At 51.2% G+C, this 27116-nt stretch overlaps 1 protein-coding gene across 1 annotated transcript; it reads left to right on the forward strand.

The window, feature by feature from the left end:
* Positions 1-7148: 7148 nt before the first annotated feature.
* ADA2 (adenosine deaminase 2) lies at positions 7149-26511 on the forward strand (the record flags this gene model as incomplete). Its single annotated transcript, XM_084261416.1, has 9 exons — positions 7149-7461; positions 10311-10536; positions 17414-17624; positions 20773-20900; positions 22010-22100; positions 22406-22514; positions 23429-23586; positions 24427-24629; positions 25542-26511. 9 exons carry the CDS (start codon positions 7149-7151, stop codon positions 25648-25650), a joined length of 1548 nt encoding a protein of 515 aa, XP_084117542.1. The 3' UTR covers positions 25651-26511.
* Between the last annotated feature and the right edge of the window lie 605 nt (positions 26512-27116).

Here is a 27116-nt window from a genome sequence, read left to right on the forward strand (position 1 = left end):
GCGCTCCCAGCTCCAGCTGGCTTGGGGCCAGCGCCTGCATTTGCGGTGACGGTGTGTGGAGGCACCTGCAAAGGGAACGTGGCAGAAGCCGTGCTTTGACATCTCAAGGCTTTAATAAAGTTTGGAGCTTTGCCTAGGCAGGATGAAGCTTGGCTACAAGACAGACACTTCTGGGGCGAGCAGTCAGGCTCATACTCACTCAGATGCTCCCTACTACCGCTAATTTTGTAATATAAACCCGTTCTAAGCGCTGGCTTGCTGGCCTCATGCACAGGAGGAAAAGAAACCTTATACAGCCGAGTGACCCCTGAGCAGCTGAAGGCTGGGTGTAGCTGCCGCTGCGCTACTCAGGCTTTGCCATCCTCTCTCACAAAGCATTTCTGGAGCCTTAGAGTATAAGATAGAGCCATAGCCTTGGGATGCAGTGTAGCTTACGTGTCTTCAGGTGAGAGTCCTATGAGAGCCCCTGTTGAGAGAGGGAGAAACCATGGTGCTGTGCCACTGCAAAGCCTTGAACTTCTTACTGAAGAGGACTGAAGTGTACATGATGGCGGAGCAACCTGGGTGATGTAGGTACAGAGAAACGGAGACCCAGTGAGATGAGGAGATGGTTGATGTGGAAGACACGGGGTGTCCTGGCAGACATCACAGGGATGCTCACAGCTGCCAAGTGACCAGGGATGAATTTAGGACCTCTGTATCTGGGTGCGAAGGACTGCTCGGTCAGAGGTGGGGGGATTAGGGCAGAGATGTGGTTTGGTTTAGGTTCTGATTGGAGAATTCAGGTGGGTGGAGGAGGAGACTGAGTGTGTGTGTGTGTGTGTGTGTATGTTCAGATAGAATACAGCTTTTAGGAGCAGTAACTTTGTCTTGCTTGCTATACTAGGGCCAACCCCTTCAGAACCAGACTAATCCGTGGGAGACACCACAGCCTGGCGATAGACACAGACACCCCAGGGCAGGCAGGAACCCTGATGTGACTAATGCAAGAAGCAAGAAAACCCTTCCTACAGTGTCACTGGGCTGTTTCCCTCCCTGGAATCATTCCCTGTAGAGACTGAGTCAGGTACTCTTGCTACTCAAGGATGTTTTGGTTGCCTAGTTTGCTTTCAGTTTTACCCCTGGTAGGTAGGAGAGGGAGAGAATACAAGAATACAAATAATAAACCTGAGGTTCTGTTAATATTCTCTGGGAGCCTTTGCACAGAAACATCGGAGGCGGCTTGGGAACTGCTCTGGATGGCGCTGAGCCCCTTTCCCAAATACCCAGGGCTCTCTGCTCCTGCCCTGGGAGCCCTTGGCAGCGCGCCGTTTGCTCCCAGAGCAACAGGGTACTAATACACACACACACCCTGCTTCGCTTTGGTTGGTCCTTCCCCCTCCCAGTCCTCTGCTACAGGGGAACAGCAGCAGGGGGGGAACAGCCCCAGGGGAAGGATTTTTTGGAAGGAAGCTATGCAGTTTGACTTACTTACCTGCTGGCTCTGTGCAGCAGCAGCAGCGGCAGCAGCAGCGCAGCTATGAATGCAGGCTGCTGCCGGCAAGCGCCGATGGCTCCGCTGGTTAAGAGAGCGAGAGTTGATGAAGCTGCTGAGCTCCAGGAGCAACGAGCCCCACTCCTGTGAGCAAGACCGGTGCAGGTGTGCTGGGAATAGCCCAGAGCACTTTGCCTGGGTCGCTGGTCAGAGGAATTTGCAGCTATTATATTTGGGAGCCAGGCAATGATTACAAACCAATGGCTCCACTCCCCCAGTGATTCATCATTAACTTGGGACTATAGCTCTTTCCCTGGCTCTCCCCAGTTCCCAGCTCCAGTTCTTGTAGCATCTCAAGTGTCTTATTTATTTTACATCACCAGAGATCCAAAGAGGAGCGAAAGGACAGATAGATGGAGTCATGGCTAGGCAGCTGGGGGGAGGGAGGGCTGCTGAACGGGGATGGAACCTCTTGAGGGGGAGCAGAGCTTGGCTGTAGGCTGGAGAGCCATGTTGCCAGCACAACCCATGGCACACCAGCATCTCCTCTGCTGCAAGGCTCTCACTGACCTCCTGGCCTGGCTGGGAAGTGGTCTGTATTTTTGCGTGGCAGGGCAGAAAGTGTGACAGTCTTTGGGTGGGGGAGACAGGCACCCCTCCCTCCCCCTCCCCCCCCAACCCTGTTCATAGATAGACCAAAACAGAGGTTATTTAGCAGGCCAGTGGGGAGGTTTTAATAACCCAAAACATCCTGAGCGAGTCTAGTCTTCATAATAATTTATAGCACTTAGTACTTCTATGCACTCAAAGCATTTCACAGGCGTTAACCATGGGCTGTGACCGCTTCGGAGCAGGGACTGGCACCATGGTCTCACCCAGCAGAGCGGTAGGGGCTCGAGGAACTGGCTTTCCACGGCCTGATCTCGTCCACCACTGTGTCTGCCCATGGACTTCCAGTCCCTTGTCCCACCTCACAGTTCTCCTCTCAAAACTAGAGTGTGTCCCTTATGCAGACTTGCTTTAAAACCTTGGTTGTCACACCGCTGGGCTGGAAATAGTGTGGTTCTTTCCCCAGCAGATACAGTAAATAATCACTGCCGTCAAGCAGCGTGGCTGGGTAGGGAATCGGTCCCATTTCACAAATGAGGCAGCTGGCACAGGGAGGATGAATAACTGATGGAGCTGGGAACGCACCTCCCCGCTCCAACCTTCTCTCCCCAGCTTTACAGTGGTATTTCCAGAGCACAGCTTAGGCTGCAGCGTGTTCAGAGAGGCTAGGGAGCCAAAAGACACCCTGTCTCCCTGTTATGCCAGAAATGCTCCTTGATTTGGATTCGGCTTATGCAAGACTGGTTGCCCAGGCAGGAAACGCGGTCGGGTCTGCACCACCCCAAGGTCCAGCTTCTGCTGGGTTTATCATCACTGTAACTTTTGCTGTCACCTACACATGCTGCAGGGCTTTAATCCGGGGCTAGGATCCATGGTGGCACACAGCAAGCCGATCCTCCGTGCAGAGGCTGCAGCAGAAGGATGGACTTTGCAGGGTGCTGCAAAGCACTGTGCAATACACCCCGCCGAAAGATGAAGTGAAAAAGGCACGTCTGCAAGCCTGACAATGCTGCTGCCTCGACGGTCCTTCCCCCTTCCAGCACCCCGCTGCTGGGTGCTGCGTCCCTTTGCACCGCTGCTGCTGCTGCTGTGTAGGGCTGGACAGTGGGCACAGGCACCCAACTGTGGTGGGGGGGAGAGGTGGGGAAGCGTGCTGGAGGAGATGGTGGCCGTCACCTTCAAGAAGCTCGGAAGGTTTGTAAGAAAAGCCCAAACCTGGTTTGCCTACGGAACTGAAACTGAACGGAGGGGAAATCACTGAGCGCACCAAGTGGTGTCCACCGGCTATTTAAAGCTTCTCGTGCATCTGATGTGCAGCTGGGCATAAAGAAAGGGTGTGCCTGCAGCTCGCACAGGCGTGCCCATGGCAGCTTTCAAACGGGCACTTTGAACGCCCCTGGGTACAGCTGCAGCAGCCGAGAGTCGGCGTGGGCTAGAAACCACCCACAAAAACAGGGAATAGCCCAGACATTTGTGGAGGGAGCGGGCGTAACTGCTGCCCCTACTACCAGCCCCAGCTAAACAGCAAGCAGGGCTGGAGCCAAGGAGTTGAAGGTTATTTCAGGAGCCAGTCAAGGCTGGACAGGACTGCAATTGTGGTCTCCTAGAACGGCACACAGAGCTATTGCACAACCTCCAGCCAGGCCACCCGTTTCTCAGCAAGGATTCAACTAGCTAAGAGATGCATCAGTGTGGAAACTACCCCTATAAACGTCCCTTGTCGGTCCTTGATTCAGGAAAAGTCTTCTTATACCATACCTTGTTTCCCAGGGAGGTCTGAAGCCAGAGCTGTGAACCCTTGCAGGCACTAGAGGCACTCAGATCCTCCCCACGCATGGGGCTCCTGGCTGGTGGCACCCATACCCTGACTTGGGTTGCCCCGTGCTCTCTCTTTCCACCCTCCACATCCAGCTGTATCCTGCCTAAATGCAGCTGTGGTCTTATTTCACCAGTGCTGGCCCCCTGTGTTTTTTGTTTTCAGAGTGTGGACCATGTTTTAATAGAGAGCAGAGCATCTCAAGCACCTTCTTATTTCGTAGCACAACCCTCCCAACATCTGTACAGCACTCTCCTGGCAATGGCTGTGATTGTTTACATGGAAAAAGTCCCATTAAAGAAGTGTTTTAATACTGAACGTTTTTTAAACTCTATTTGATGGGATGAACTGGCACCAAAAATCTCCGAGGCGCTCTGGCAGGCATTTTCAAGACCCCTGTTTAGCTCTAAACTGCTATTTAATGTCCTTTGCATTGCGCTGTAACCCCTCTAGACGCTCCTCCCTGCGAGCCTGTCCCTGACGCCCAATCGCTCACGACAGAGGCCGTTTTCTAACTGCGCAGCCGGAATTCAGTTTTATGGTCCTAACACCAGGGTTTATTATTGCAAGAGAATTAGAGCAGATCCCTTCCTTTGCTGATACTGTTCCCCCAAAGGTGTCTGTAGGCAGAACACTTGTCCTTGCTGAACCATCCCTTTTCTGCTCCATGCGCTTCCCTCCGCAGTCTCTCTCGGGTTGCTTTCAGCAACTACGCAGACAGCTGGGGTATCTTTCTGCTCCTCTGATCTCCCTTTGGGAGCAGGACCATCTCGGGGCTCCAGACAGCCCATCCTGCTGAGGAGCGGGCAAGGGGCCACAGCCTCCCCCCTCCAGACCCATTGCCCCCAGCTGGGGCTCAGAAAGGGCTGGCGGGGTCCTGGCTGATCCTTGCAGGGATGCTGGGACTAATCTCAGTGACAGCAAAGGGTGAAGGGACCAGGAGAGGAAGGAAAGCTGGCGAGTGTCCAGCTGGGATCCTGGGGGAGAGGGGCAGGGTGAGAAGCTGTCCACCCAGCTTTCAATCTGTTGCAGCGGTGCCAGCTAATGAAATTTAATGTACTAGCTGCCAGATTCTACTTTCTCTGCCTTGAGAACAGTCTTTGTGACCGCTGCGGGTTGTTTTCAATAGCTCTTGGCTTATGAGATCTTTCTTGTTTTATTAAAGAAATTAAAATCGTTAAAATTTTGATTAAATTAAACCAAGTGGACTTTGTTCCCCCCTGGAAGCTGTTTATGTAGCATCTGCTTTAAATAACTTTAAAACTCAGTGCGTTCAACTGTGCAAAGCGAAGTGGTGACATCGCAATAGCTGTTGTGATTCAATTATTTCAATGTTCTTTTTTTTTTTTTTTAACGTGCCCATACCCACCTCTCCCTGGTTTATTCCCCAGGGACAGCTCTAGCCCTGTGCCCCCAGCACAGCCAGCTGGAGTGACACCTGCCCCATGCACACAGCCAGCAGAGACTGGGCAGGATACATTTAAAGCCACTTTTACAAATTCCTCTCTTTTCCCCAGCTAAAAGCCTGTCAGTAAGCAGAGCTGGCAGTGTCACCGGCGCTAAACGCACGGAGCTCGGCATGGGGTCAGGCACCCGAGCTCAGCGTGTTCCCAGGACAGCCTGAGGAGGGCCGAGGGGCTCCCACGCAGCGGGCCGGGTGCCTGAGCGGTTCTCCCGGGACACTGAGGAGCCGGGTCCGTGTCTCGGGGTACGCAGCAGGGCTGCACCGAACAAACCCCGCTCGCCTCGCAGGCAGGCGGCGGCGGGTTAAGGAGCCCCACTCCATTCTGTGCAGGAGCTGGAGGGGTTCCTGCGTGTGACCCTGCTGTTTTGGCTTCTCCCCCACCCCCTCAGTTCCCATCCCGGATTCCTCCAGCCGCCTGCCCGCACACCAGCGTCCGGCTCTCTCATACCCTCCCCTGCCACCTCCTCCTCTTTATATATTCATGAAGCGGTGGGGCCGGGGATAAATAACAGCCGGGCCGGGGCGGTACCAGCCCAGGAAGAGGAACCGTGAGAGGTTCGCGCCTCGCTCCGCACCGCCGGGACGGATCCTGCCCTATCTCTGTGGAGACAGAGCCGGCTCGCCGGGGAGAGCCCGGCCCCGCTCCCGCCGGCCGCAGCTGGGTGCGCGGAGGAGGAAAGTTCGCAGTAAGTGAGCCAGCCTCACCAGGGAGAGGATAGCACCTCCTAGGATGTGTATTTCTCGAAGTTCGGAGCCGGGCATAAAGTAGGGCCGTACCTACTCCCCCCTCCCCGCAGCCCCCTCCCCCCGCTTCCCAGCAGAGTCCTCCCCCCAGCAGCACATCTTCGTCTCCTTCTCCCACAGATAGGGCAGAGGCTGGAGGCACCACGGGTGGAGGAAAAGCTGGAAGCAGACGGCACATGCACAAGCAAGGACTTACTATGCAGTTCGCAGGGAGCCATTTAAAAACACTGAGCCTTTCTCAAGCTGCTTTGGTCCCAAGGCAGTGGTGTGGAAGGTCACTAAAGCCTGGTGTTGAAGGATTATATTGCAGCTGTGCTTTTTTTGGGAAGAGCAGAGTTTTCAGTTCACATGTGCCAGGCTCTTGTGATCTCCCTCGTGGTCTCCCTTCTGTCCTCTTTCTTCTGTGATTGCAAGGAAGGGATGTGCCTCTGTCACTGCAAGGGAAGCCTGGGAGTTTCTGCCCTGAGCTCCTCTGGTACCTGGAATATACTATAGGGGTGCAACAAGACTTTCTCTTCACCATAGGAAATCCCTCTTGACTTTAGAGATCTGCTTAGCTTAAGTAAAAAAAAAAAAACAAACCAAAACAAAAGAACCTCAGCTGCTATGGCCTCCTGCTTCCCTCCCCAGGATGCAAGCCACCTTGTCATCAGTACCCCCTGTTCTGAGGGGAGCTTCATCCCCACTCACTAGCTACTATCCTCACCTAGGCATTCCCTGGTTCCAGGGCAAGACCTTTGCCACACCTCAGGTCTGTGTGATGTGCTGCTGGCCTGATCTGGGGAGCAACATCTCCACCCCACCCACAGACATGCTGTGCTCAGACAGCATCATGGGGAGTTTGTGAGGGTGTAGTCCTTAAACACCAGGGACAAGGGTACCAGATGTTGTTCCCCCATTACTCAACATCCAATTAATTCACTACTTCTGTGGGATGGGCCAGCAGTTTAATGTCCCAGTGCACTGTCACTAAGATGTCACCTTCTGACCTACACCAGTACTCCAGTTTTCTTTTATCCCCCCTCAGGTGCAGCACTACAATGAAGCCTACATCTGGGCAAGGCATAAGGCTGGGATATCTTCTCCTGAATTTGGCTTCCCTCTGCCTTCCTGCCCCACTCTGGAAGGACCGGGACACCCTAATGCAGCAGGAGAAAGCCCATCAGACAGGTGGCAATTTGGTGCTAAGTAGGCAGGAACAGCAGCTCAGCACAAAGCTGGTGAACCTCAAGAAGGAGGAGGTTGCAACAGCCATCGCTACGGGACAGTTTCCTCCAAGCATGCACTTCTTTCGGGCCAAAGGCCTCATTGAGCAGAGCACCGTGTTCAGCATCTTAAAGCGCATGCCAAAAGGTAGGCTTGGCCTAGGGGTTGCCTGTCTTACTCACCCACCTCTCACCTTTTGCTTTCTATGCCAGAGCTGGGATAAACCCTGAGGTGCAGCAGGCGGGTGTGTCAGAACTGCAGGCCGTGCTCCCTGGGCCGCAGGAGGAGCCCTGCCCCTCAGCCTGGGGACAGGGCAGAGGGTGAGAGGAAGAGGGGGGTGGGTTGGATGAATACACGTTTCCAGCAATTGTAGCGTTTGGTATAACTTACAATAGGGATTCTCCAGCCTTTCAAGTGTGGAGAAAGGGCAAAGGAAGCAAAGACAACAAGGCATCACAGACATTCATATTTGCTCAGCATGTTCCAGACAGGGACTTTCCTTTCTCCACACATGCATGTAGACCTTGTCTTAGCCCACTTCTTAGCCAGAAGTGCTGTATCTCCAATAAGTCTTTCTGCACATGGTTCTGTAGCACACCTGGAAGTCTACTGAAAAGTCCAGGGATGCTAGAGGAATAAGAAGCTGCCTCCAAACACCACAAGTTTCTTGTTGAATGCAAGTCAAAGACTGCATAGATGTGACTTACTGTAAGAACTGTACTGCACTCCCTCACTTTCTTAACCGGGCTCTGGTTTGTGCACTTACAGGGCAGCTCTGCCTATAAGAGCAGGAGTTTCTCCTTTTGTCTTTAGAGATGTTGTTTCTGTCCCATTGCACAGCAAGCTATGTGCTAATGTGCTGCCATACCCTACACCAAGAGGGCTTCCGTTCTCTGTTGCTCACACAGACACTTTCAAAGGCATTTGGGTCATTTCAGGTTAGATATGAGACCTTCACCACCCCATCCTACGCATCCTCTGACAAGCAGCTGGGACGCAGCAGCGACTGAAAGCTCAGTAGTCTGGGTTGTGATAGGATGGGGAAGAGGATATTTTTAGCCAAGGTGAAATCCAAACCACCTAGGCTGCACAGCAGGAAGCCTAACATCTCCATGTCCCTGAGCTCCTGACACTTCAGTGGAGAGGCAAGAGGTTGAGGTGATCGTAGGAGGAACACCTTGAGTCCTGACTAACTAGTTCCCTCCTTCCACACCTCTGGTTCAGCAAGCAAGTAGCTGAACGAGGTGCCTTGAACTAAAGGCAGAGACCGTTGCAACGAAAATCATCAACACTCCTGTGATGCTGACCATTATATCCACCCTTCCAGGTAGTCTTTTTTTAAATTGAGTCCCACAGCCTTGCCCACGTGGCTGCCTAGAAACAGAGTAGTGACCTGTGCTGTGAGATTCAGGAGTCACCTTCTCCACAGCAGCATTTTTCACTTGCAAGGCTGTGACACTGACACAGGGATAAGAGCCATCTTTCTCCCTTCCCAGCCTCTGGTGTGGGATAAGGATCCCTGGCTCACATCATCCCAATCTGTTACAAGAGATTGTTATGTCAGAATTGTCATCATCCTTTCATTGCTGACTTGAACACTAAGGAATTTAAGAGTACCCTCTTCTTCCCCTCCATCGAGGTATCTTTGATACTAAGGAGGAATTGAAACAGACCAAACCAAGAAAAAAAGCTTTACAATCCAGGAGATGTTCAAAGGTGATCTCAGAATCGTTGCAGGAGCTGTAAGCTTTTAGGGCCAAGATCACACCCTCATACCTGCTTGAGCAGGACTTAGTCTTAGAGGCTTCAGTCTCAGAGCACTGTGAATTCCTGTTGTTTCAAGCACGACTGCAATTTCTGTGGCTTCTCACATAGGAAAGAGGGTGGCATTGCCAGGGAGAGGAGGGTCAGATGTAGACAGCTGTGGCATGCCCATCCTGTCGTACTAACTCTGCTGACAGCCGCAACCACAGTTGCTCAGCATCTTAACAGTCAAACCCTCTGTAGGGGGAGTTTAGAGGCATTATATTCTACAGTAGATTAGCCCACTATAAATTATGGTCTTGAATTTTGCCTGATACCACATACCTTAAAGTCTTTTGTCTTGTTCTTGCTACTGATGCTTTCCATTTACCTATAAAGGCATTAAAGCTATTTTGACAATGAGGTCACCCTACGCTAATAAAATACATATCTGTAAGATTCTAGCTCTCACCTTTATAACAGTGAGGTTTAGCTCAAGCACCAGTAATGCAACAAGTCTCTGCAAAAGGTGAGACTTCTGCAAAATGAGATGATGCTTCCAGTGCCAGGAAGGCTGGTAGCTGCCAACATTCTACACAACAGAGCATCCTAAAGGCCCTTTGCACTGGCCAGCAACAGATGTACAATGTAAGTGAGCATGCTTTTGATAAGGGATAGAAGTAGGTGGTACTTCTGCATCCAAGTGCAATTCCCTAGCGTGTCATGGCCTGGTATTTTGGTGTTACACCAGAGTTTCAGAGAGACAAAAGAAGAGACACTGACTAGATGCAAAGAACTGAGGCTGGGATTCAAAGAGCTTAGATACAGAGGCTTGCTTCAGGTCTGCCAGCCAGCCAGCGTGCCTTGTAAACTGCTGCCGACTGTGCGAGTTCCTCTTTAAATCAGTGGGGTCTGAGCCAGCTCACAGCAAAGTCTGTCTGAAAGACCTTTAATAACTCTGAGCATTTTCCATCCCAGCAGAGAAGCAGAGCTCCCTATTGATTTCCCCCCTCCCTCCGCTCCCAAGGAGCTGTCACGCTCTGCCTGCCCCACGTTTGATGTGGTGGAGGCCACATCCCCCAGCACGGGGGATGCAGAGCCACCACTCTGCCTCTGTGCTGGCAGAGGTCACTCACAGCCATCTAGAAGCATTTCCAGATGCCCCTGGATGGGCAGACTGGAGCTATTATCTCATTTAAGCTCCGTTCCTTCTTTTCAGCTGCCTTATTAGGATATGTTTCTCTTCCCACCAGGTGCTGTCTTACACCTGCACGACTATGCCATGCTCAGCGTGGACTGGCTGGTATACAATGCCACCTACCTCCCTGACTGCTACATCTGCTTCACCCACACCAACACCGTTCGGTTTCGTTTTTCCAAGCCTCACCCTCCGCACCCAGTGCCAGCCCAGTGCTCCCAGTGGGTTTTGCTGGAGACTTATCGGAAGCAGCTGCACAACGTGACCGAGTTCGATCGCAGGTGAGTGAGCAGGAGCCTCAAGCCCAACAGCACTTCACAGGAGCCTTGTGTAGCCCACAGGATCGTTCTGGTCCAACTTTCCCCTTCGCTCACTGCTCTGAAAGTGGGGAGCTCTGTTTAGGGGGTGCACACAAATAGCAAGACAGGGCTGGGAAGGCTGCAGCATTAACTATGCTGGGCATAGAGATAGCTACAAACATTGTCTGTGCACCCTCACTCTGGCCCTGTGCCCAGACACATTGAAGGCAGTGGTTTAAGGAGCTAAAAGTTTAAGTGACCTGCCCCCACCTCTCTTCAGTGCCCAAGCTGGACGCATTTCCAGCATGGGATAGATAGAGCTGCCTGGTGAAAGACAGGCCACTCATGTGGCCACTCAGCCACTGATGTACCCAGGAAAAGGATGAGGAGGTCAGAGGAGGAACAGGTTCTTCCCAACACTAAGAGAAGGCATCTGTAAAGTCACAGTCTCAGTTCAGAGCAAGAAGCCAGGCAAGCTACCTACGTCAGTTACTGCCCTAGCAAAAACCCCCAAAGCAACCCAAAAGAAAAGCCAACACAGCCTCCCCCTCCAAGCACCACCCTTGTTTTCTGAGGGCTCTCTTTGAAACCCCACTAGTACCCACCACGCTGAAGCACAAGCCACTCATTCCCAACAGGACCCTCAAGCACCAGGAACTGCAAATTGCCCTCCTACTCTCAGGCAAAGGGTTGGATCTCTGCCAGAGCCCAACTCTCAGGTCCTCCACCTGGTAGCACTCCTCCTTCAACACCTTCTTGCTAGCAAATCTCCCCTTACAGGTGAGCCCTCCTATAGCTGTCCAGGAGCTCTCATCTCAGATGGCTGCCCAAAACATCACCTACTGCCTTGCAGGGCCTCCCCTCCACACAGGCAGCTTCCACCTTAACCCCTGGCAGCCTTTTATCAGGACCAGGAGTGAGTTGGCAGCTCAGGGGTCGCCTCCTATTTAATCACTTACAAGTAGGTGGGAACAGCCTGGTTCCCCCTCCTGCCCGTGGTGGCAGGAAGAGGGAGCCCTATCTCTCCATCCAGGGGCCACTTGTCCTGGAACAAAGCCCTGTACTGAAAAGGCCAGGAGGGAAGTGTGTAGTTCTGTGTGGCGTGCGGGGGGCTGGAGAGAGCGTGCTAAATAATGCATGAAGTCAGACACTGAATGATGAGGACAAAGGAAAATATTGAGTAGTGATCCATTCAGAGGGCACCATTGTCCATGGTGCTATGGGGGCTGGGGTCCTGGGGGAAAAAATAGTATGGGGTGTCATGTCATTAAAGACAGTATTGCCATGCTGACACACGGGGAGAAAGCTGGATCAAGGTGTTGTGGGTGACCAATGACAGCATTTCCTAAGTTGAGACTTGGTGGGTTTTACTGTAGTGCTCTTCAGGGAGGGTGTGTGCTCTGAGAGACCTACTAACATTTAGGGAGCTGGTACCCCCTCCACATGGGAGCCGTCTGGGCTCTGTGCCCTACAGATCTGGGCAGGAGGTCATGTTGGGAAGCTGAGGAGCTGCCAGACCTTTGGCATGGTATTGCCTTCCCTCCCCAACAACAGCAAGGGGCAGGCCAGAGGGAGATGACTCTTGGGGGCACCCACCGCCCCTCTTCTGCAGAGGTCTGAGCGTCTCCAGAAGGGAAGGAGAAGGTAGTGCCAGATCTAGGGCTCTTGACCTTTTATGACCTGAGGCTCGACTGCCCTGCCTTGTGACAGAAGAATTAAGATCCAGTGAGAAGTCACTTATCTACATCCTCAAAGAGAAAACTGGTTCCCCATTAGCGCCCTTCCATTTCTACTGGGAGTGATGATGAGCGGATGACCATGGCTCTCTTCAGCCCCACCGAGAGACCCATAAATAATGTGCAAGAGATTGGATTTCAAAACAGCTTCACTTCCTTAGAGCCCAGGCAATTGCACTGGGTATTTCAGAACCATCTCAGGAGCAGCCCTTCATTGCATTTGTTTTCAGCTGTGGTCCCACAGCATGACGTCCTGTTCTGGCTGAGGCCAGAGGCCACAGCATCCCATGCACCTAGGAGGGTGAAGCCCTGCATTGATTGATTCCCCCTGGTCCTGTGTGGAGGCAGTGTCATCACATTCCTCTTCTGTATTATCCAGTAGCCCCAAGTCAGAGCAGGACTGCAGGCAGGCCTTGGGTTGGAGGGGAAACCATGGCAGAGACCAGTGAAGTGATTTTCCTCTGCAAATGTGTGCCAGAGCCAAGTACAAACTTGGATCCCTCGCATCCTGGGTGCTCAGACTTACTCACCTGAATATGTTGTCCTTCATTCCTTGCTCTTCATGTCGCATCACCACGAAATCACAGTGGAGTCACTGCACATAATGTGCAAACACATGAACAACAGCCATATTGAGGCGCTCCCCCTCCTAGTTTCATCTAATCTCCGGGTACTAGTCTAGGGGTTAGGAATGTTTTTTGGATGCCTGGAAATAGGTCTCTAGCCAGGAATAGGCCCCAATCTGTTCTGCTTCTCAGTTCCTGGAAACTCTCCCAGTCTCTTGAACATGTGCATCCCAGGCTACCTCTTCGCCGTGCTCCTCTTTGCCCTTGAGCACTGACAAGCTGAGAGAAAGCAGATGTCAGAGGAAGGAACGGATGGATAGTTGGGTGGTTTCAAGGAAGCGTCAGGGGAATATGGCAGCTGGGAAGGGCTCTCCTGCAAGACAGGGCGGACCAGCAAATGTGAAGGGAACAATGGAAATGTTTCTGAGAGGCTTCACCTCCTTCACCTTACTGCATTCCTGGCCAGGGGAGGGTGAGGGAGAGGGGTATCCGCATCACACTTTGGCTGTTTGCATTTTTAGGTACATATGCATGCACATATGTGTGTGTGTGTTTTGGAAGGAAGCCTTTTTGTTTGTTTCCCTCAAAAGAAGGTTTAATCATTCCTATTCAAAACACACATCTTATGGGCCAAGGCCCTGGAGTACTTTGTTACTGGTAAGCTTCCAAAAGGATGCTGTTACAAGAGTCAGGAGACTGTGGGCCAGGAGACAGAGAGAAGGAAGGGAATTTTGCTTTGAGACTTAAAAGAAAAACCCGATCCTCACTCACTTCCTGGACAGCCAATTACGATTCAGGAGAATGCCATTCTTTTCCTCAAGATGTGACATAACTGCCACCACCTCTGAGGCAAGAGCATGCCCTTAGATATTTAGGGAAGTGGTGTTGACATTCCAGATATTTGTAAAATACCACCACACACACACCCCTGCCCCCCCCTCCCCACCAGCAGCCCCTGGGATTAAGGCCGTGCCCGGCAGCACAGCTCCGGCAGCCCAGCGGACCTCTCTATCACCAGGATGAAGTCATCTGTGAGGGAGCTGACACCTTGGCCCAGGCTGCAGGGACAACTCCCCTGGGCACTAACGGCTGCCCGGACTGCCATCACCTTCCCCTCCGTGTCCTCTGACTGCCTTAGCTCACAGAAAAATAGGGCAGCATGTGCATTATAAGGGGAAAGGGGGGCGGGGGGGGGGAAATATAATAAAATCCACTATGGAAACAAAGCACTCCGCTCCCTCTACAAGTTTCCCCTTGGGGAGAAGAAGAGAGGACGAGAGAGAGAGAGAAAGCGAATGAACCACATGTGACAGATGTTAGTCACACTATTTAATGCACCACTGGAAGACATTCAGACACTACGGTGAGGAGAGGGGTATAATTACCCATCGAGAACAGAGAAAGAAGCAGGGAAAAGAATCCCTTTAAAAACCGGGCAACAAAACTGTTTGCTTCTGCATTATATAGCTCAAGAGAGCAAAACAGTTGGGGGGGTGGGGGGGTGGGTGGGAAACCAAACAGGAAAAGAAAAAGCAAAACCACAGTTGAAAAATAAATAATCTTGAGCTGGTCATTTTAGCTGTGCCCCTTTGGGCATACGCATTGCGATAGCATTGTTCAGCGCATATATGACATGACATGGAAGGCTATTTGTAGTCTGCACCTGATCACGGCAAGGGGCCGCTCCAGAAAAGAAGCAAACAAAAAAAAAAGTATTTATGAAGCTTTGCTTCATCTGCATGAGCTACCGATGGCAGAAGCCCCTGAACCCTTAGGAGATTATCCAGTTATCAAGAATGGATCACTGTTACGCAATAAATCTTCAACAGTTATAGGGATCAATAATCAGTCTCAAAGGGAAGGGGATTATATATTAAAAAAAAAAAGAAAAGCAAAAAAAAAAAGGGACAATTTGATTTATGTGCTTTTAGGAGCAAGGCAGCGTGGGGATTTATTGCTGTTTCTAGCCCAAGAGCACAGGCTAAGTAAACAAGCACAAGTTTGTACAGCTAGATTTAAAGGCAGGGAGCGGAGCCCTGTGTGTGCTCGGTGCTGGAGGAGCCGAGTTCTCACAGGACACGGGGAGCGAGCGGTGGGAGCCTGGCTAACCACCCACCCTTATCTGAAAAGGAGCTGTGCGGGGTGGCGAGAACGGGCTTGCACGGCCTTTTGATCCACGGGGAGGTTTTTCCCCGTGGTGCTTGCAGGGCTGGTGGGAACAGCCTCACGTGGCTCCCAGCTTCAGGCAGGTGCAGGGCTGGTGGGGAGCTGCCCTTCGGCCAGGGCTGAGGCCAGGAGGGGAGCGGACAAGTCTGCTTTTCCCACCTTTTCCCACACGAAACCTCCCCTCCTTTCCCCTCCCCGCCAAGCTGCCTGCATCACACCCTCTCTGCCGCGTCGGCAGCTGGATCAGCTCCTTTGAGATGCCCCTGGCTCCCGCATTCCTGGTTTCTAGGGTGATGCTATGGTGTCTCCCGCTGTTGCCTGCTCCCCACTGACCGCCCAGAATGCCGCCCACCCGGGCCACGGTCCAGCTCCATCCATTTGGTCGCATGGATTACTGAACAGTAGTGGGGGGGTTGCCCAGTGTCCTGCAGTAATGGCACCAAGGCCCCTATTGTAATGCACAGGAGGGCAAAGCCGAAGTTGCTGTGGAAACCTTAACTCTGAATTTTCCTGACTGTTGAGCGTTTAAAACCTCATCCTTAATGTGGTACGAGAGTCTCTCTATGTACAGTTTTGCTTTCTAAAATTGCTCCCAGCAAAGAAATTAAGAGAGTGAAGAAGAAATGAAACTTGCAGCCACTGGAAGAGGGTCTTTAGGGAGCAGAACAGCAGGCAGATGCTGAGGGAACGAGCTCCGTTTTATAGGCAGGATGGAAGGACTTAAAAGGGATGTCCCTGTGCAGGATGTCTTCTTAAGAGTTTGGACTGGATCACATTTTACATCTGTAAGGTAAGGGGGTTTAATTCCATCCACAGAAACCTCCTGGAAGAAGATAGTAAGAGCACAAGCCAAACCCACATTGCCCATATAACAGAGCAGAGCACTGCGCTAGGATATGGGGCAAGACATCAAACACAAAACATTATTAAAGATCTGTAGTTGCTGTCAAGGGGAAACAACATACTTGGGTGAAAGATGAAGCTCGGTCGAAGCCATGTCTATCTGAACCTGCTTAGCCCCTGACACTAGATAAGCATCAGGACCGTCCGGGCTGGTGAGCCCACCCATGTGTAAGCAACTGGCTCCCTAGCTCCCTGTGATGGCTTCAGTTTGCCCACCCAGGAATTAAGCTGATCACCCTCCTGTGTTGCCATTTAAACTCTGCCCACTGGCCTGAGAAATTACAGCAAATGCTTCTTCAGGTGGAGGGAGGAGAGCTGTTGCGAGAGGCGAGGCTTCATGCAGGATGAAGGCTATCAGCTTGTCAGAGGACAGCACTGCGGCACAGACCTTCACCCTGTCCTAAATGCAAGCTGTCACCCGCAACTAGATAATCTTGCAATTACTGTCTGCCTTAAACTCTGCTTGATAAAACTATTCGCTGCCTCTCTGGATTTCTGAAAGAGGCTTTTACGCCAGCTGAGTCTCCGGAGCAACTAACTATATTTCTGTCCCACTAAGGGAAAGCCAGGACCCGCGATTCTTATCAGTTGTTTCCTGGCAGACAGACCTGAAGAAGCTATCAGCAAGGCAGGCAGAATATTAGGCTTGTTCCACTGGGGGTGAAAGGGATTTCTGATTGACAGTAACTTTCCCCCTATGTGTATTAGGTGACGTATTTTGACAATATGAAGATACCAGGGCAAGTTACAGGCATGTTGATGGTGGCCCACTGCAGTACGTGGCATCTCCTGAAGACTCTGCCTGCTTTTAGGTGGTGGACAGAGGGCTGGGTGTCACGGCTGTTCACATGTACTGAAAATGTTTGGGAGAATGTAATGTCTGCAGGAGTGGTGCACTAGCCTACTTTCAGGGTAAGGATACTCCCAAGCAGCAGAGCGCAATTCTTATGATACAACAACATCATCCTTCCTTTTGTAACTCCATTACTCCTTTAAGATTTTCCCCTCAGAAAAGGAAGGGGTGGGTACTTTGAGCATCTAGCCTTACCCAGCTTGTAGCTCAATATGCAACTGTCGGAGGGTACAGCTATCCTCTCTGCACCACCCATCAGAGAAATAAACACAGGTGGCAGAAAAATGACCCGAACACTTCCTAGTTGTGCCAGTCATTGTAATGCCTGCATCTACTGCAGTGCCAACAGGCTCTGAGTTGGGTGTTTGGCCCCTGTTGTGGCAAGAATGGCTTCGCACTGTTTCTTGGTCTGGCCTGGAGAACACGTGTCTCCTTCAGCACAGCCTGCCACATGCCAGAGCATGCAGGTGGGAGAGCGTCACACCTGCAAAGCTTGATCTCTGACAGTAAAACTCACACCTATCTTGGAGGATTCCTATTTTCTTCTGTGATGAGCCCCCCAGCTCCCAGATGGCAGCTTTTTCCATGCTGAAGGCCATTTGACTTGTTTGTTCTTCCTTTCCCCTTTTCTACAGCTTGCTGAGAAACCTGACCCTGGTGACGGATGCCCCTGAGCTGGCCTACCCTTCTCAGGCTTTAATTTGGAAAAGATTTGAAGAAGCCTTTCTCATTGCCTCTGGACTTATCTGCTATGCACCTGTGTTCAAGGCTTATTTCTACCAGGGGCTGCTGGAACTCTATGAAGATAACATACAGTATGTCGAGATAAGAGCTATCCTGCCTCCGGTATGTATTTTTTGGCTTCTCTATTATTCTTTTAAATCCTTATTTCTCCATAACTTTTCTCAAGCCCTATCTTGAAATTAGTTACTGGATGTTTGCATACCTGCCCTTCTAAGGATGCTGGAAAACCTTGATCACATTCAAAGGTCTTTGCTGGAGATTTGCATAGGCACAGGCATGAAAGCGAGAGACACTTTGTTCTTAATGGATAAGGAAGATACCCACTGCAGCAACAGCCCAAGACTGCATTGTGCAGGCTGATGGGGAGGTGGGTCAAAATCTTGCTGTTTGGGAAGATGCATCTTAGCTGGTCTGCACCAGAACCACTTGTTCTGCAGCAGCTCTTCTGGAACAATTTCCCATCTCAAACAGAAGCTTACTCTGGGGGAGTTATGTTATTTTAAATCTACAGCTTATTTTGAAAGGACTTCTCTGAACAGGCTAGTAAACCAGTGGGCAGAGCAGAGTCTTCCACAGTTCCCAGGCAACATAAAATTGTGGCTGGGTGGCATGTGGACTGCTCTTTTCATTGCCACTGACACTAAAATCTGTTTGTAACAGTTTTGAACTTTCTCCGCTCGCATTGCCTGGAGCCAGTGAGATTTCCCTACAATCCCACACTGCCCCGACACCTTTCCAAGCACCAGCAGACCTCACCACTGCTCTTTGTAAGCATTCCCGCTTTCCCAGGGGCCATTTCAACACTGCAGGCACAGCTTTTCCATACAGTTCTCCAGACCATCTCCGAGTGGAGCAGAGTGGGGGTGTGAGCTCTGTCAGAGAGGCAGATTCCCTGCCAAAACAAATGAACTGGGGCTACTAGTCCTCACTACACCATCCACCTCCATGTTCTTTACAGCAGTCCATTGCATCGGGAATGAAGCTGCTGTACAAGGTCCATCCAGCAGCACCTGAAAAACCAGGTGGCAGTGGTGGGCCGTACACAGGAATGCAGGTACCATCTTGCTGCTGGCAGCACAGTGTCAGGCAGATAGAGCAGCCACACTGCTACCCTGCCATTGGTCCAGCTCCCAAACGTGGCTACCAGCAGCTCCCTTGATTCCCTGTCCTTGTATACGATGGCTGACGGTCCTCAGCCAGCTGCAGATGAATGTTTGCACCCCAGCAACGCTGCTGCTGCTGCTGCTGGGCAGGCCTCCACAGCCACCCCCTGAGCAGGCAGGCAGGTGCTGTGACAAATTTGGAGGCTGGTCTGGCCTTGTGCCTGCCTCCACCCCAACAGCTGGGGAACAGGGCTGCCTAACCCTTCCCTGTTGTGGCTGTCCCCGGAGTGAAACAGGGCTTGGTGTCAGGGCTGCAGGCTGGCACCCTGTTGTGCCTGAGGTGAGAAGGCTGTATGGAAAAGGAGAAAAAAAACGAAAGGGGTGGGAGAAGACCACAGAGTTTGTGTCTGTCTTACTTTGCTGGGGGTTGGTCATGAGCCAGTTGCTCTGCAGTCAGTCACCATCTGTCTTTGGGGTACCCAGAAATAGAAAACAGCAGCAATGTCAAAATTCCTGTGCCGTGAGATGGCGTGAGTGCTGGCAATCCACCCCCCTCCCCCCCCCCCATCCCCAGGTCACATAGGTTTCTAGGCCAAGAGTATCTCCGATGATTCAAGTGTGTGGGCCTGACTGGAAAATACCTCTGCATTTACCATCAGCCCTTTGACATGGCTGTAGTGTCTTCTGAAGGCAGGCTTGGCAGGGAGGATTTGCTTCTCATCCAGGCCCTGATGCTGGCTCTGGGCGTGGGAGCCTCTAGAGCCCCCGGGCTTGCTTGCAACCATCAGCTCCACATGCTGCAAGGTAGAGAGGCAGGCGGGCCGGCGGGCTGCCCGCAGCCCAGGCAGTGCTGTGAGGGCTGCGAGGAGAGGGGAGCACACAGGGCTGCCGGCCTCGACGGGCAGGGAGGAGTCAGCAAGGCTGGAGCGGGGATGAGAGGGATGGAAAAAAATGCTTTCGCTGTGGAAGCGGAGGTGTGAAGGGAATAGCAAGATGCTTGTACACCTGGAGAACCTCTACAAGGCTTGGACAGAAGGGGACACCAGCGCTAACGCTCTGTGAAAGCTGGCCTTGCAGCAGGGTCTGCCAGAAGCGACCCCTGAAGTAAAGCAAATGAAAGTTGGGATTTAGCGCAAACCAGCCAACAGAGTGTAAAAGCCTCCCCTAGACCCAGCTGCGTTTGCAAATTCCGCTCTGTAAAGTCTCACATTCCCACGGGCTGCAGCAGGGGGGAAAATTCCCTCCAAGCATCACAGGCACCCTGGAGGTCCCGTGCTGCAAGGGGTGTGCCACAGCACAACGGGGCGTGGAGCCTTAGCCAGGGCCACCACTGCAAGGGGCAGCACTGCTGGGGAAGCCGGAAGGTGAGTGGACCAGTGAAAGGGCAGAGGAGAAAAGAAAGGTGAGAAGGGTAGGAACAGCATGGACGGAGTGATTTCAGCTGCCATTCCGTGAGTGGCTCCAGGCAGGGCCTTTGTGGTGTGGTATCAACCAGGGGACACAGGGCCCACGTCCCTGCTGAAATGGGGGCAAGAGCCCTGCACGCAGCCCTCGGCAGTGAGGAACTCGCGGAGTAAGTTGATGAGACAGAGGGTGCCAAAGGGATTCTTTTCCCCAGTTAGCGGCCAGAGAACTAGGAAATCGCAGCAAGACTAGACGACCGACTGAAGGTCACAGAGCGAACCTCTGGCAGAGGGGAGCAGAAGCCCAGCCCAGCTGGTAGCTTATGGAGCTCAGCCCTCGCGCGCCTTGGGGCTGCCTCGGCTGACAGACTGCCACTGCGAGGCACAGAGTGTGTGTGAGCTGCCAGACGGCTGGACAAAACGCTCCGGCATTTGATACGGATACAAGTAAGAGGTCACGGTCTCCTCTGGGTACTCAAGGGCACTTGCTTGCCATGTCTGAAGATGGAGAAACTTCTTTCTGGTATCACATAGGAGGGAGGAAACCCACTCCTTGGTTCTTGTCAGCTGGTGAAGGCTTCAAGAAGAGAATGTTCTGCTCAGATTTAACTGCTTTCTTTCTACCCTGTTCCCAGGACCGCAGCACATTGTTTCTCCCAAGGTTTTCTTCAGTTCATTTTTCCCACTCTCCAATAAAATACCTCTTCCAGCTTATGCTTGCCATGTGCTTTTCTCTTCCTGCAGGTGTATGAACTGGATGGCACCCGGCACAATAAATCATGGTCCGTGGCAACTTACCGGGAAGTGACCAAGCAGTTTGTGAAGGAGCACCCTGACTTTCTTGGAGCCAGGATTATATTTACAGCACACAGGTAGAGGCTGAGCAGAGCTAAGAGCAGCAGTGCGTGGCTGGCTATGCTATGGCAGAGGCAGCGATGGGGAGAGAACAGCCCAGGCAGTTTCCAGGAGAAGCAATGTTGAGAGCTGGGCCAGTGTTGGCTAGCAATGCCCACATGTGTTGTCAGACCCGGAGGGCTGACTCCCGAAGCATTCCCTGGCAGGTGTAAGAGGCTGAGGCTGAGGAATCATCTATATAAGTCCACGTACGTGCAAAGTGACTAGGGTTAGCTCATGGTGTGCGCTGGAGAGCTGAGTGCCTGTGAGCCCCGGGTGTGGGAATGAGCAAGGAGAGGGCTGCTTGTGTGCGTGTCCAAGCCGTGCGTGCTCTCTTCCCACGCCTGGACGGGCTCCTCTGCGGAAGCTGAAGCAGTGAGAGCAGTGCCCGAGTATGGGCACTCAGCACTGCAAAGGTCCTTGTGGGACCCTGCAAACGCTCTTCTCCCGGCAGCCTTTGTACGGTATGTTCGTGCTGCCGTTCGCAGGCGGGCACAACGCTGTTCTCCAAGTCAGCCAGATGCCATGAAGTCATGTGAGGTGATCCTGAGCAAATATAACAGACCTCTCAGCTCACTCCAGCTCGGCATGATGCCGTCTCCAGTTCAGGGCTGGCTTGCTTCTGGCCAGCCTGGGCATGGGCAGAGTTTGTCTGCAGAATGCGCTCTGATGTTGAAGTCAGATAGGGCTGGAAGAAATCTAAATTTAAAACTCTCCTGAAATGCAGCTACAGTCCCTCCTCCCAGCAAAACAGTTGACAGGAAAAACCAAACCAAACCAAATGACATTTTCTCTCTGTGCTGTTGTGTTTCCGGCTTGGTAGATGGGAAAGACAGTGAGTCTCAGACAAGCATGCCTCAACACAAGTGACAGCAGGGTCTAGCCAGGCATTTCCTGGTCATTCAGGGGTTTCCTTTCATAATATCAATTTTCTACTGCTGTTACTCTGGAGACTTGAGACTGGTTGTCAGATTCAGGAGCAGCTTGCATTTTGGAAATACCCCTGGGGGCCCCGTTTCACAACTCAAACCCAAAGAAGGCAGGCCTGTGGGAGTGAGCACTGCTTTCTCTCTCTCTTGCTCTTCAGGATGCTGAATGTTTCCCAGATTAAAGAAGCGATCGTCACTGCCATGGCACTCAGAGCCCACTTCCCAGACACCCTGGCAGGCTTCGACCTGGTAACTGTACTTCTTCTGTGGCTTTGTGTTAACCCTTAGAGGTGTGATATAACTGCCTGTATAACATGGCATATGTTTTATACTAGAGCCAGATCCTCTGCTGCTGTACTGAAATCAGTGTAAATGAATCACAAATCCTCCAGCTAAGGATTTTGTTGAGGGAAATTGAGAAAATCCCTTGAAAGAATCGGCTCCCTACCCCACAGCATTGTAATTTCCATACAGTCGGCACCTCAGTGACATACAGCTGTAAGTCCCACCATCTTCCAGAGCACCTTCAAAAATATCTTTCCTCTTTCCCCCAGGTTGGTGATGAGGATGAAGGTCATTCTTTGTGGGACCTGAAGGATGCCCTGACCATCCCGTATTCCCTAGGGGTCAGCTTGCCCTACTTCTTCCACGCTGGGGAGACTGGTGAGCACGATGACTCAAGGCCGGTTATTTGCTTGCAAAGACAAGAGGTGAAGTCTGGCAAAGCACAGAAGCAGCAAGTGTGGCTGTTTTGGGATGAAGCATGAGTGTATATACACATGTATATAAGGGGTTTTCCCTATGGTTCTACCCAAATCAGCTTGTTGCTGTAGCATTCCCACACAGCACTTCCCCTACCTGCTCATTGCTCTTGACCGTAGGCATCGTGTCATTCAGCATCTTTGCCCTCTACATAGCACGCAGTCATGCTGCAAGAGGTGTTGCTGGTAGCCTCCTTGGAGCAGTCACCTCACATCTGCAGCGGCAGCAGAATTCCTCAACCGTTATTTTACAGTTTAAGGTGGAGGAAGGTGTGAGCCAGTGCAAGCCTTAACTGAATACACTCATCAAAGTAACTGATCCTGGGGGGCTATATTATTATTTGCAGTGCATTATTCAGTCCGCATGGGTGGGATTTATCCTAACCATGTGTGACAGTTGTATCTAACTTGTGTGTTATGCTTATTGCGTGTTGACATCTACAGAAAAGATGTCTACCTCTGAACTAGTTACCCTAGGCTCCCTCTACAGCCACGGGCAGTAACAAGCACTTCTAAGGCACAGGCTATTCCCAGAAGTTACTACTTCTCTCCAGTGCCTATGAATGCAGACCAGCATGACTAGCTTGGCTGTAAGAGCAATATAGTGGACATCCAAAGCCAGGTGGGTATCTCTATGTTGGGCAATGTCCTGGGCAGGTTTGGATCCCTGTTTCACTGAAAATACAAATTGGGAACTCAGAGCATGAGCAACCTTCTCACCTTGCCACTGAGACATTTATTAATAAAACCATCTAGCAGTTTGAGAAGATATATTGCCTCACAGCACTGCAGTGATTCTTACCTGTCTCTGCTTAGACTGGCAGGGCACCTCTGTAGACAATAATGTGCTGGATGCATTGCTACTGAATACGAGCCGGATTGGCCACGGACTCGCCCTCATTAAACATCCAGTAGCCAAAAGTTTGTCGCTGAAGAGGGATATTCCTGTAGAGGTCTGTCCCATCTCCAACCAGGTATGTTGGTAAAAAGCTTAGGTCTTGGGGTTGGGACACTGGAATGGGATTTACCATAGAAGCTAGGAGCAGCAGGGACCTGGGGTCAGCTGGATGTTTTGATGCACCCAGGCTGGCTCAGTGTCTTTTGCACCATGTTACACTGCAGTCTGCTGTATAGACACACGCTGAGTATGTGTAAGGTTTGTAATGCCAGTCAGCTCAAAATCATGTAAATTCCTACCCAAAGGAACCGAGGAAGGCAGTCCTCCCTAAAGGAGATGAGGCCCAGAGCCAGGGAGGTGCCTAAAGAGATATGATGGAAAATACTTCAAAGTCAGGAGGAGCTTGGATAACAACTAGAAGTCCTTTAGGTTTTGTAGAATTCATAACCAGGGGGAACTCTTTTGCAAACATTAGAGTGATGCACATTGCCTCCTGGGTGCAGCAGGAAGGACGCTCTGGGGTAGAGATATACCGGTGTGAGACTTGAGGGAGAGAACCCTGGTACCAGCTCCAGATGCCCTAGGATAAGTGTCACGGCACATATGCAACCAAAAGACCATTCCTCAAACACTCACAGACAAATTGTTATAAATAAGCAGAAATTATTCACCCCGCTGGCTTTGATTTAGGTGATTAAGAAACCCATCTCTTGTGTAGTCAGTGGAGACAAATATGTTCCTCCTTGCAGCAGTTCAGAGCAGAGCGCCTAACAGGCTCTGCACAGCCCTCTGGGGGCTCTTCCTCCCTGACGAATACCTGCTGACACAGGCAGCTGCAGCAGGCAGCTGTAGCACGAGGGGTGCCGTCAGGCAAACATGGCTACAGCAATAATGTCCCTCACCTTTCTCCACCAAGGTCCTGATGTTGGTAGCTGACCTGCGGAGCCATCCTGCAGCTGACCTCATGGCTGAAGGTCACCCCGTTGTGATCAGCCCTGATGATCCCCCCATCTTTGGGGCAAAGGGTGTCTCCTATGACTTTTACGAGGTATTCATGGCCATTGGAGGGATGAATGCTGACCTGAGGACCTTAAAACAACTTGCACTCAACTCCATAAAGTAAGTTCCTAACCTCTCTTATCTAGTGCCAGTAATGCTAAGGAGACTATCAGCTTGCTCTCTGGAAACCTGCCTTATTTGGGTTTTGGCCCCTGAATCTCCTCTGTCACACGAACAGGGCTCTGGTTAATCCAAAGGCTCCTCCATGTGCCTCCTCTGAGGAGAGGACACAGAGACCCCAAAGCCTTTCTCTAGCTCAGCATCTCAGCATTCTTAGCGTTACTCAGCCAAGCCTCAGCAGAAGCTCGTGCCTCTGTTTCTCCTTCACGAGGCTGACTCCAGGGCCTGGTTCTGGGTATGGGGGAAATGTTATGTCTCTGTATCACTTATCTATCTCTGCCCAAGTTTGACTTGCTGTGGTGTTAGCCATGGCCTACTGGTGAAACAACCTACCAGCATGCAGTTTGGGTGCATTTAATTAATTTGTTTATCTGGACAGCTCTGAATGTCCCAAAATATTTTGGCTATGGTGCCCAGGGTCTTTCTGCACATTCCTAGAGTCTTGTCGGTTTGCCAAACACCATGCCAATCTCCTTGCCAACCCCAAATCCCTGCACAGCCAGGAAGACAACAAATACTTTTATTTCCTACTGATTTGGACCAAGCCCAGGAGACATCTCAAAGCAGCAGCAGTGCTGTATCTTCTGTTCTAGTCACTGGGGGCTTTGCAGACTGAGCTGTTTGTCGTCGTGGAGCAGGACTCAGCAGCTGCTGCTAAGGTCATGATGCTTCTGAGCCCAGCCAAGGAGCTCAGGAGCTCAAGGCTCTTGACATTCTTACTCTGTGTGGCTCAGGCATGTCTTGCAAGGGTTAATCTGTTGCTGCTTCCTTTGCCTTTTTATTTCAGTCACTCATCTTGAAATAGCTGCTCTCTTGTCTGCTGTCTGATACTGACTTTCCTCCTCCTCACAGATACAGTGCCATGCTACCGGATGAGAAAGCCAAGGCCAAAGAGGTCTGGCAGAAAAAATGGGACCAATTTGTGGCTGACCTCTCTGATAGCTTTTTGAGGGAGCTCTAGAGGGAAGAAGACTCCTATCAGAAGGCATTTGGCAAGCCAGAGCAAGGCATGCTTGTTGCTGAAAGGGAGACTGCTTCTTCCACGTGAGCTGAGCAGATGAACAAACCTCAGAGTCTCACTTGGCAGCAGGCAGTTCTGCTAAGCTAGGCTTAATGCTAAGAATGAGCTGTCCTACCCTGTGAAAGTCACAGACTGGAGGTAAAATGGAGCAGCGAGCCTTTATAGCAACAACAGAAAGCACACCCCAGCTCAAAAACAGTCAAAACAATTAAAAATGGCCAAATCCTGACATCCTTATTCAGGAAAAACGTGCTTTCCAATTAGAGGTAGCAGGAGACTGCCAACATAAGGATTTCTGAATTTTGCCTTATCATTACAAAACGCAGACCTTGTCCGGAAACGGCTAAGACAAACATCCAACCATTTGGGCCACTGACCTTCAGGAAAGCAAGGACTGAAAACGACTCTTGTTATGTTTAACCCTGGGCCTGCTGCCAAAATAGCACTGCTAGGTCGAAGAACCAGTCATAGGTCTGATGTCTGATATTTCAGGACCTACCAGGGCTGGAAACAAGCTGATGGAACTTGCTCCCAGAACATTTCAGCCTGGTTGCACAGTGATCATAAAGCCAAAAAGAGGCGTCTCCGTTGCTGGCAGTTTGAGGCACCTCTGCTGCTGGCAGTTTGTTGGTTCGTTTGTTGGGGTTTGTTTTTTTTTACTGCAAAATCTTTTCCCATCCTCTGGTCACAAGGAAGCCAAAACATTTTTCAGCTGAGAAAAAACACCCTTCCTTCCCAGATCCAGCTTAATTAAAACTGTCACCCTGCACCGGGCCACGTTAAAACAGGCCTCTGCATTTATAGCGAGTGCCTTTTGATTGCAGGGGAGGGGTGTTTCCCCTGCCAGCCCTTGTTCCCTAACTCTGAGTGCAAATGTGCCCTTATTCAGCCTGTCAGGTGGATTCTCACCTTAGTGGAGAGCTACTCTCACACCATGGTTATCCATGGTTTTCACTTGGACCTTTGTCGTTTGCAGCTCTTTGGCAAAAAGGTAGTGGAGTACCTACACAATAAATACTGCCTGGGCAAGCAGACTTCCTTTCTGAACATCATCAAAAATACCAGAAGAACTAGTTGCAGGGAGATTAAAATAAAATAATAAATCTTAATCAGGATGCTACATAAATTCAGTAAAATCCTTTGGCACACCTACCCCAAGCACACAGCCATGATCAACCAGTGTCTCTCCCTGACTTCAGTACAATTATGCTGCCTTGCATCAGCCAAGGGAGAATTTACAAAAGTTCCTGCTGAAAGATGCTTCCCTCCTCACAGCCTCAGAACTGTGAGGGCTGTTGTTTCCTGATCTGATCAGCTTGAGCAAATTGGCTTTATGGTGTCTAATTGTCCCAAGCTGCCTGGTTGCAGTGTTTATTTCTGCTGACCTTGGTTAAAACACCTTAGCA

The sequence above is a fragment of the Gallinula chloropus genome, assembly GCF_964237585.1.
Source record: "Gallinula chloropus genome assembly, chromosome: 1".
NCBI lineage: Eukaryota > Metazoa > Chordata > Aves > Gruiformes > Rallidae > Gallinula > Gallinula chloropus.